At 36.7% G+C, this 11,580-nt stretch overlaps 1 protein-coding gene across 2 annotated transcripts in view; it reads left to right on the top strand.

The window, feature by feature from the left end:
• MON2 (MON2 regulator of endosome-to-Golgi trafficking) overlaps positions 1-10,300 on the top strand; it is a 74,011-nt gene extending 63,711 nt beyond the window's left edge. For both annotated transcript variants that reach the window (XM_026700290.2, XM_026700310.2), the window contains 5 exons: positions 1,527-1,587; positions 1,863-1,986; positions 2,909-3,116; positions 6,494-6,576; positions 8,908-10,300. In XM_026700290.2, coding sequence (XP_026556075.1) covers positions 1,527-1,587; positions 1,863-1,986; positions 2,909-3,116; positions 6,494-6,576; positions 8,908-9,071 — 640 coding nt within the window. In that variant the 3' untranslated portion in view covers positions 9,072-10,300. The remainder of the gene's footprint in view (positions 1-1,526; positions 1,588-1,862; positions 1,987-2,908; positions 3,117-6,493; positions 6,577-8,907) is intronic.
• The last annotated feature ends 1,280 nt before the right edge of the window (positions 10,301-11,580 follow it).

Raw genomic sequence — 11,580 nt, forward strand, 5'->3', positions numbered from 1 at the left:
TGGCCAAGTGCTAAGCAAGATTTTCCTTAGACCCACCCTCCCTCTCCCCCTCTCATAAGTTCCCTCCCTCCTTCTCATCCACATCTTCCTTCCTCCCTCCCTCCCTCCCTCCTCCCCTTACTTGTCCTATCCCTGCCTTTTTTCCATTCTTCCTTCCTTCTCTCCCCTCCTTCCATCCCTTCTCATTCCCATCTCCTTCCTCCGTGCTCAGGAAGGAACAAGGGGAGAGGGAGACATTGGCAGCACTGCCAGGAGCGGTTTTCCCATGCAGAGGCGGGAGCAGTCCTGGTGAAAGAGAACTTGGACTGCAAGGCCAAACCACTGAACAGCAGCGTTGATCTACAAATTGGTGGCGGCCATATGGGCCGGAATGTGATCAGCCCTAAATCTGACCTGCGGGGCCATCCTGGAGGCAGTGAGGGGTCACCCTGCCACCTCAGCACCCCCTGAGTGTGTGCACAGAACGTGGTCCTCCTGTGCATGCACCTGGGGCAGGGGGGGAGTAGCCTGACTGCATTCCAGCCTGGATGGCCGCCACCAGGTTATAGATCTGCGCCAATTGGCCTGGGCTGGGCCAAGATGCTGGGCTGGTCCTTCACTGTTTCCAGGGCAGCGTTCCGGGTCAGATCTAAACACACTGCAGGCTGGATCTGGCCTACTGGCCTTGGGTTTGACATCCCTGTAGTAGACTGTCTAGGTCCGTGATGGCGAACCTATGCCATGCATGCCAGAAGCGGCACGCAGAGCCATCTCTCCAGGCATGCCAGTTATCACCTGTTGCTCTTCTGGGTTCCGGCACACGCATGCACCCTGGCCAGCTGGTCTTCGTGCATGCGGGAATGCCGGAAACCAGAAGATCAGTTCCCCAGAGCACATGCACACGATGCCCAACTGGTCTTTGCATGCGAATTAGAAACCGGAAGACCAGGTAGCCAGCACCCATGTGCAAGTCAGGAAGCTAAGCTTCTGATTTCCGGCACTCCCATGTGTGCGCATTGGGGAGCTGCTCTTCCGGTTTCCAGTGCACACGCGCACACACATGCACGCTCCCGTTTTGGCACTTGGTGCCGAAAAGTTTAGCAACCACTTATCTTGTCCCACACGTTTCTATGCATCTTTTCTGTTATCTGACAATACCATGTTATCCAATGTTTCCTTCACACAAAATCGATAAAGAGCACCATAAAGTAAAGTTAAGAATCATAAAATGTTTGGAAAGAGCTGTGGTCCTTCTGTCTCCTGTAACTTACATAGTGGTTCTATCTTGCTGCTGCAATTGTTTGATACCATAATATGTGTGAAATCTCCAGAATCAACTCCGCCATTGATTCACAAATGTGTCTTAGTTCTCCATTAGTAAAACAAGTAAATAACGAACTAATTGTAAACCACTGATATATTCTGAGGTCTAATTAAAATGATCTTCCCATAGAAATATTTACTAAAGCAAAGATAATGTTTCTTTGGTATTTTTTACAAAATGGTTCTCCAACCCCTTAATTAAGGCTATTTTACTTGCCTTTCAGTGTACCTCCAGATAATCTTTCTATTCAAGAGTTTGAAAGAAATGAAAATATTGATGTTGAAGTAAGTATAGATTTCTTAGCATCCAAAAATATACAGTTCATATTTGCATAACAAAATATTTTATCATAATAATTGCTAAATATTGTAAAGTATAACTTTTGCTGTCAGTTGTGATACCTGTTTGCAGAAGATTTTTATATACATACTAAACAAAGTGGCCAGTATACTCCAGTATGCTGACATTCAAAATTTCATTTAATTTGGAAGTTGTTGCTTCAATCTTGCTATGAATGTTTACTAAATTACTAGTTCAAAAACTTTGTCATTTGTTACAGGTGGTGCAGCTCATCAGTACAGAGATATTGCCATACGCTAATTTTATTCCCAAGGAATTTGTTAGTCAGATTATGACTATGCTTAATAAAGGTTCAATACATTCTCAGTCCTCTTCATTTACAGGTATGTCAATCAAAAGAATTTTATAAAGAGATATATTCAGGCACAATAAAAATTCAGTGGAAAAGATTTAATATGTTTAGCAGTAGTGTGTACTGTTCAGATCCAAAACACAAAAGGGGTGTCTTTTGAAATTTACATGGGCTTAATTTTAATTTAATTTATGTCTTTGTAGCCATTTGGGTTCAGAAAAAAATATTCTTGAATTAAGGAAGCATTAAGGTAGCATTAGGTAGACATCTAGTCACATAACTTCTTTAAAATGTGCCTTTTCCTATGCTCATATAGCAACCATATTTTTTAATAAAATATTTACAATCACAATAGTTTAGTGACTGTTCTTAAAAATTAAGTTGTAGAAATATATATTTCTACTTGTAGGTAAAACTTAACAAATTGAGAAATCATTTCTCCTTGAAGTAACACGTCTTGACGATGAAGTTACTAAATATTCTGATTAAATACTTTAATCAATGAATATATTGTGATATAAGTTTGATTAAATATATGATTTCTACTACTGTATTGAATTATCTTTATTTCCAAAAGGAAGATAGGAAGGAAACTGATAGAATAAAGTCATGTTTAAGTCTCATCATTATTATAAATTATTTATATCTCATTTAAGCTATTGATTTCAAAAGACCTTGACACCTCACTAGTTTCTTTGGAATGCTGTCTATTAATAGGGAAAAATGATTATCTAGAATAGCTGACAATTTAAACCATTAAAAATATAGATATGGCCACAGTTAATCAGATTTGTGTTAAATCGTTCCTATACATTCTTATATTATCCCTGTTATACTTTGCTCTGATTAATTTTCTCTATGGGTATTTTGTCTTTCTTTATATGTCCTACTATTCATTCCACTAACTACTTTTAAAATAAATTATTAAAATAAGGATGTTTTAATTTTGACAGAGGCAGAAATTGATATTCGTATGAGGGAGGAATTTTCCAAGATGTGTTTTGAAACATTGCTTCAGTTTTCATTCAGTAACAAAGTAACAACTCCTCAAGAAGGCTATATTTCACGAATGGCACTTTCTGTTCTATTAAAACGATCTCAAGATGTGCTTTATCGTTACATAGAAGATGAAAGATTAAGTGGCAAGTGTCCTCTTCCACGGTATGATCATTGTTTTGTCTGTATTCCTTTTCTCAATAAGGCCATTTACTTACTGATCACCCATTAGTGATCATTTAATTAATTTTAGACCTGAGACTTAATGTTTATCTAGGATTCTTTTGGGCAAACATGTATTACCCAATAACAAAATGATTTGTTAAAGGTTTTAAAGAAAGAAATATTTTCAGAATATACCATCATGATTATAAGAGTAGTCTTTGCTTTCACTGCTAAATAAATTTGACAATAATAATCCCACAAAGAATTTCCTACTTTTAAAATAAACTAACAGAAAAAGAACATATGTAACTTTGCACATATCATCCCAGACAGTCTGGATATAAATGTTCTAAAAGCAAAGAAGGGAAGAATGTTACAGCAAATGGCACATTGTTCCAGCTTTTTTTTTGCAAGCCCTTAACTTGTAAGTCCTGCCTTATTGGCCCCTTTGAGATTTGTAAGCTCAGTTTTTGGTGGGATTCCAATCAATACTACTTGCCCTTAGATTTATATAAAAGCCTTGCTGGTAAAAGATGGTTATGACTATGACTGAACAGCTGAAAGTATTTGCTATTATATATTTTAATTATCATATATAAACATAAAGTTAATATTGGGTTAGATTATCTTTTTCTATTCATTAGTTCAGCTATTATAATTTTCTAGTTTACAATACTAAGAGCTAAGAATTGTTATTTTAACTAAAAATTTCTGGGGGGAAATTATGTGTTTTGCAGTAACAATATTTTGCTTACAACAATCTCTCTCTTTCTTGCTGTTTCATTGCATTAAAAAGTATTACTCCAATAAGTAAACACCTAGCCAATCGTTCTGTATAATATTTAGCTGAGATTTTTATTTTATTTTTTTAGCTAAAGTTTTAGTTTGATTTGCCTAAAATTAGAATTTAGAAGAAAGATGCTTAATTCTGAGAATGATTCTAATGTTCCTATGAAAAGTGTTGGCAAGAAATCGCATGCACAGTAATCCTTAGATTGCACATTTTGAAATTAATATGAGCAATTATCCAAAGAATATCCATTTGCATTCTCCCTTACTTTGGACAACAGATTACTAGGTTCTAACAGAAACGTATTTTGAAATGCCTATACTATAATTTTAAAAATGAAATATTACAGGGATTTTTTTATTAACATATAACATCTTCCAAACTCAGCAGTCTGAAAGAAAAACAAACAACTCAGCAACAACTCTTGCTTCATCATTCTTTACATAGCCAGAGTTCAAAAATTCTAGAAACAAATAGGATCTGCAATAAAATGTCACCCTTACATACTTCAATCTACCCCAGGTATTTCTGTCCATACAAATAGACACAAGGCTGAGCGTGCCAAGAATGCTTTATGGAGGCAAGGAAGAAAGGTTGTCTTTTAAGTTCCTTTTCCCTAAAATTTACTTCAGTATTTCTGCAAAGCTTGGGCTTCTCTTCTTCCTCAGTATACATACAGGTGAAACTCAAAAAATTAGAATATGTGCAAAAGTTGATTTATTTCAGTAATGCAACTTAAAAATTGAACCCTAATATATGAGATAGATTCATTACATGCAAAGCAAGGTAGTTCAAGCCATGAAAACCCCAAATCCACAATCTCAGAAAATTAGACTATTGTGAAAAGGTTCAATATTCTAGGCTCAAAGTGTCCCACTCTAATCAGCTAATTAAGCCATAACACCTTCAAAAGGTTCCTGAGCCTTTGAATGGTCTCTCAGTCTGGTTTAGTAGGAAGCACAATCATGGAAAAGACTGCTGACCTGACAGTTGTGCAGAAAACCATCATTGACACCCTCCATAAGGAGGGAAAGCTTCAAAAGGTAATTGCAAAAGAAGTTGGATGTTCCCAAAGTGCTGTATCAAAGCATATTAATAGAAAGTTGTGTGGAAGGGAAAAGTGCGGAAGAAAAAGGTGCACAAGCAGCAGGGATGAGCGCAGCCTGGAGAGGATTGTCAGGAAAAGGCCATTCAAAAGTGTTGGGGACTTTCACAAGGAGTGGACTGAGGCTGGAGTCAGTGCATCAAGAGCCACCACACACAGATGGATCCTGACATGGGCTTCAAATGTCATATTTCTCTTGTCAAGCCACTCCTGAACAACAAACAACATCAGAAGCATCTTACCTGGGCTAAAGAAAAAAAGAACTGGTCTGTTGCTCAATGGTCCAAAGTCCTCTTTTCTGATGAGAGGAACTTTTGCATCGCATTTGGAAACCAAGGACCCAGAGTCTGGAGGAAGAATCGAGAGGCACACACTGCAAGATGCTTGAAGTCCAATGTGAAGTTTCCACAGTCTGTGTTGATTTGGAGAGCCATGTCATCTGCTGGAGTTGGTCCACTGTGCTTCATTAAGTCCAGGGTCAACACAGCCGTCTACCAGGAGATTTTGGAGCACTTCATGCTTCCTTCCGCAGACGAGCTTTATGGGGATGCTGACTTCATTTTCCAGCAGGACTTGGCACCTGACCTCATTGCCAAAAGCACCGAAACCTGTTTCAATGACCGTGGGATTACTGTGCTTGATTGGCCAGCAAATTCACCTGACCTGAACCCCATAAGAGAATCTATGGGGCATTGCCAAGAGAAAGATGAGAGGCATGAGACCAAACAATGCAGAAGAGCTGAAGGCCGCTATTGAAGCATCCTGGTCTTCCATAACACCTCAGCAGTGCCACAGGCTGATAGCTTCCATGCCACACCGCATTGAGGCAGTAATTGCTGCAAAAGGGCCCCAAACCAAGTACTGAGTACATATGCATGCTTATACTTTTCAGAGGTCCGATATTGTTCTATGTACAATCATTGTTTTATTGATTGCATATAATATTCTAATTTTCTGAGATTGTAGATTTGATGTTTTCATGAGCTGTAAGCCATAATCATCTCATTATGACAAATCACAGCTTGAACTATCTTGCTTTGCATATAATGAATCTATCTCATATATTATTTTCACCTTTTAAGTTGCATTATTGAAATAAATGAACTTTTGCATGATATTCTAGTTTTTCAAGTTTCACCTGTATGTTTCATAATTATTTGTCAGCAAGCTTGTTTTGAATCCATCCTATGGACGGTACTTGCTCAAGTAATTGTTAGTATGCATAATGAAAACAGAACTATACTTAGCTAGTCTTATTTTCCACTGCTTTATTGAAGATACTTTAATTATAAATGACCAATATTTTTGAAATAAATCAAGTAAGAGAAATGTTTAGATAAAATACAAGTTTTTATTTAAATTAAAGCATAGTAAGGGATATAGAGAAATGACAAAAGTGTCCTTTACAAAATAAGCATAATCAGATCTTGATTATAACTTTCTACAATTTTAACATCATCTTATTTTTTATTCCTACTCTAGGCAACAAGTTACAGAAATAATATTTGTTTTAAAAGCTGTCAGTACTCTCATAGACTCTCTTAAAAAAACTCAGCCAGAAAATGGTAAGTAATATTTTCTTATAGGGTATCAACTTTTTCTTTTATTAATTATAGTCTTGTAAGATAGACTGTTAAATTTGGCTCTGATAGTGTAGATTGATATTGTAAAGATTTTCACGATGAGTCATAATTTGCAGTTGCTAAGCCATAAATGCTTTAAAATACAGTTATATAAGTTAGCAATTTTTTCCTATTGCAGTATGTATTGGAAGATTAAAGTATTTGTTCTAAATAATTTGAAAGAGAGTTGGATATTATTTTAAACGTTTCAAAGATGGAATTTAGAAATTACTCATTTTTAAAAAAATTATTTTAAAAAAAAGCAAATAAAGTGTTTTGGTTTAGCAAATTAAATATATTTTGATTCTTTTAAGAATAGTTAGATATATAATGAGTTGATTATATAACAGAAGGATAATCAATCATACTAATTTCAAATTGGCACGAGACTAAATGTAGATATTCTACAGCTAGTTCTCAAGTTACAATCATTTGTTCAGTGGCCGTTTGAAGTTACAGCATTGCATAACGAAGGCTCTTACGGCCAAACCTTGAAGCATCAGGCCATTTTAGCACCCCTGCAGTCATGTGATCCAAATTGGGCACTTGATGGCCCAGTTGCATTTAATGAAGGGATGCTTCAACTTCTCGCATCCACCCCCTTCCCCCTGTTTATGTCCTTTTTGCCCTTACACTGTGTCCTTGCCTACCTCATCTTCTTGCTCCTGCTGCTGACCAAGCATGCCTGGCCTGGCCCTTCATGAAGCAGCTGCTGGCCATACAAGGCTTACTTCCCAGAGTCACATATGGCAGTTTTTTCATGAGACTTGGGGAAAACGGCTTCATGATCAGCAGCTGTCTCAAAAGAGCCAGGATGGACATGCCTTGTCACAGCAGGAGTAAGAAGATGGTGAAGTCAGCTGAGGAGGCAGAGTCCAGGTTGGCGACTGTGGCTGGAATTGCGATGGGGCATCTGGGGCTTCCCAAGGTGCTACAGCTTTGCACCATGTTGATAGGGTAGCTGCAGCTTTCAAAGACTGAGACTTCATACTACACTGTGCCTCAGGGGCTTCTTGTAGCTCCAAAGCCATGGCATGCCAAAAAACCCTTGAGCCACATTTGTGACGTTAGATTTTATGGTTACAGAAATGTAATGGAAATTATGTTTCTATTAGCAATGGAAATTCTGATACCTATTACCATTATGCCTTGAGGAATCCCTTAACTTAATGAGCTTTTGAACTGCTTGTTACATATATGAAAGTTATATCAATTTTAGGTGTCCTGAAATAAATTTAGCACAAAATACTTTATATTTCAGTCTTGGTACCACTTTGAATCATTTTCCCATAAAGCCAATTCACATTTTGAAATTGTTCCCCAATTTATTTAATATCTGTTTATAACCTCTAATTCTGTATAGTCTTGTATTTCTGATAGCATTAACCAATACCAAATAATTTAAAAGCTTTTTTCCAAATGTCACTATGGTTTTACCCAAAATGCTAGAAACAGATTCTGTTCGATTTTATTTATTTTTCATACAACAAAAACTTAATTACCATTCACTTATGAATGGTCTTTAGTGAAAGGCAGGTCATAAGCAATTCACTGGAGATGTGTCTTGAACAGTTGAATTATGATCAAGGAAGAATGGACATAGAAAACTGTTATTTATGGGTATGTGAGTCTTATTAGCTTAAGAGTAGATAACGCTACTGAGAGCTAGAAGCCATAGTGCTAGGAACAGAAGACTGTTCAGCATTGTTTGGATATTTGTGTGGCTGAGCAATCTCATGCTAAGGAATGATTCCCTGTGCCTCCTTCACTGCCTTACATAGCTTATTTGTCCATCCATCTTATCTTAGCTGAGAAAGTCTATTGTAATATTTTTGCATTCTTAACTTTGTTGTTCCTTGAAAGTATAACTCTGATTTAATTTCTTAATAGAAGAAAAGAAACATCTAGACAGAATGACTCATTTTCTTTAATGGCTAAAACACTACCATAACTGACTTCAAAACCAGGTTTCTGCAGAATTTTAATCACAGAAATTCTGTGGTGTAAGACATATTCAGGCAAGATGCAAATGCCCACATGTTATCTGGTCCCATTGCGTATGGGAGCATATTTGCTAGAACAAAAGCTGTTTCTGTCAAGATAATCTCCAGTAGTTGCTTCATTAACTTGACCAATTTTACAGTTAAGAATTGCAAGAAATAAAAAGCACTAAAAAGTCCTTCAAATTTTCCTCCAAATTTAAACAATATTAATAATACTTTTGTGGCGGTGAAAAAGGTTCTAAAAATCTAATAAATGTACTTATTGTTACAGTTGATGATAACACATGGGCACAGGTTATTGCTCTGTACCCAACATTAGTAGAATGTATCACCTGTTCATCTTCGGAAGTCTGCTCTGCTCTCAAAGAAGCATTAGTGCCATTTAAGGACTTCATGCACCCACCAGTATCCAAGGTACAGAATGGAGAGTCATGACCAAGTTTTAATACTTTTTAAAGAAAAAAATCATCTAATAAAATGTTTATTATGACTTGACACATCTCTAATAAATCTCATATGACTTGTACTTGGTAAGCAGCATTGACAGCTTCTAAACTTTATAACCAGAACTCAGTGATTCATATCAAGCTCGCATCTGAATCTAGTTGAGTGGAGGTATAAAGTACAAGCCTTTGACTGAGAAGAATCCATTTTAAAGTACAGTACTCGATACAGTAACTTGAAGTGATGATTGAAAAGTGGACTTATGTATAGCTTGTTGTGGACGACTTAATGATGTAATTAAGAAACTGATTTGTTGAATTTATTAGGCAGGAGTTTTACACTCTTTTTTCAAACTGTACTAAACTTTTATGCAAGATGGTACTGTAACATTCCATATTATCTGTAACCAGCCTTTGTAAACAAAGGGAATGTGTATTTCTGTGTATAATAAATCATACAGTTCTGTAAAAAAACTGCATTTATTATTTAAATTATTTTTAAATATTAATGTTTAAGGATTGAAACTATATTTATTATGGATATTAATTTATATGCATTTTACTTATGTGCATTCATCTCTGAGCATACTGGGTTTTTCTTTCTTTCATTTGGCATATTTGAATGTATATTATCTGTGGCCATTGAATAATAATTTTACTAACAAGTCATGTGAATAAAGATAGTGGCAAACAGCGTGTGAGCTGCTATGTTAAATTAATCTGCATTGGCAGAAAATGGTTATGTAACACTCAAAACTATCATACCTCATTTCACAAACTAATTATTTTACTTTTAGCCCTTCCATGCTACACTTTTTAAAAAAAAATCTTATATTTGAAATGTATGTGTTTTCTTTGTTTTGGTCCTAATCAGCTTGGAACCATTAATTATAACTAAAACAAGATATTTTCAAGTATCAGCAATATTTTACTGTATGTCATTGTCATGATTCCAGCTATCTTAAGTGCTTCGTTTTGTAATATCTTTTCAAACTAAAAAAAACCTGTTCTTTTTGGTTATGATGTGAGTGTGATACAAGAAAGAAGTGTGTTTTTGAAGATAGCATAGAGATACAGTAAATTGTCAAAGTACAGTTGTTGTTTCCCTTTACTTAGAGTCCAGGGAGACCTGGTGCGTTATAGTCCATGGGGTTGCAAAGACTTAGCAACTGAACAACAACAATCACAGGGTTATTTTTTAATAAAACCATTTTGTCATAAAAATTATGTTAATATGATATACTTTTTACTAGAAATTGTTTGAAATCCCAGTCATATCACTTTTGTTGTTTGGCCTGCTTAAAACAATAACTTTCAAACTGGGCAAATATTTCAAGTCGCTCACTTTTGTAATGGAGTACTCTGAATATTGTCACAAATACTACATAAGTATATTTGTAAGATTGAGTTATGTTCTTTTTTTGTCTTAAGAATTTTGGTGAAGTAGGCAAAGATATATGAATAAACATCATTTTATAGCAATATACTTTCAAAGATAATTTCAGTGAGACTTTTAAGTTACCTAAAATATTTTGAAGTGCCCTGAATTTAGAATAAGAGAATATGATAAATAATCCTGGTAGCATTGATAAAAAACATGTGGCTCCTGAGACAACTTTGTCATCCTCGCTCTCAGTCTGGTTAATTGAAATCAATAAAACTGGTGCTTTGGGGGAAAGGGAGTTGAAGTTACAAGTTTGTTAGCTCTAGTATATATTCTATTAGCATGCTAATCTGATTATATTAAATCTTAAACTGGAACAGACATCACAATTGGGGTAGTCTGTACAGGTGATCCTCAGTTTACAACCATTTGTTCAGCAATTATTCAGTTATAATGGCACTGAAAAAAATGGATTTAGTCAAATGTGATTAAAATTTGGGTGCTTGGTAGCCTACCCACAGGACACAGATATCCTCCAACTCCGCCTCTCTCCCACCCCATCTCTGCCCTTTGATCACCCTGCACCCTCCCCCTTGCAGAGTGGCAAGCAGCTCCAGAACCATAATTTCTATGGCTGCTTGCCATGCTCTAGGTCAGTGGTGGCTAACCTTTTTGGGTTCCTGTGCCAAAAATTGTGCGCTTGCGTGCATGCTTGCGTGCCAGCATCCAGAAGGCAATGCACACACCCCCATACCTTGTGCATGGATGCGTGATTTCCTCCCCCACCCCCGCTGCTGCCCTCTTACCTGCAGTGCACCTCCCAGCTGATTTTCAGCCTGTTTGAGGCTTTTTTCGGCCTGCCAGAAGCTTGAAGGAAGCCTCTGCAGGCTTTGCTGGCTGAAAAATGGACCTGTTTCGTCACTTCCAGTATTTCTGGAAATACAGGAAGTTATGAAATGGGCTTATTTTTCGGCTTGCAAAGCCTGCAGAGGCTTCCCTCAAGCCTCTGGCAGGCTGAAAAAGGCCTGAAAATCAGCTGAGAGGCGCGCACATGCGCAGTGAAGTAAGTTTGCCTGAAGCTCGTGTGCCTACACAAATGGCTCTACGTGCCACCTGT

The sequence above is a fragment of the Pseudonaja textilis genome, chromosome 5, assembly GCF_049901715.1.
Source record: "Pseudonaja textilis isolate UNSWEBS1 chromosome 5, rPseTex1.2, whole genome shotgun sequence".
In the NCBI taxonomy this organism is placed as follows: Eukaryota; Metazoa; Chordata; class Lepidosauria; order Squamata; family Elapidae; genus Pseudonaja; species Pseudonaja textilis.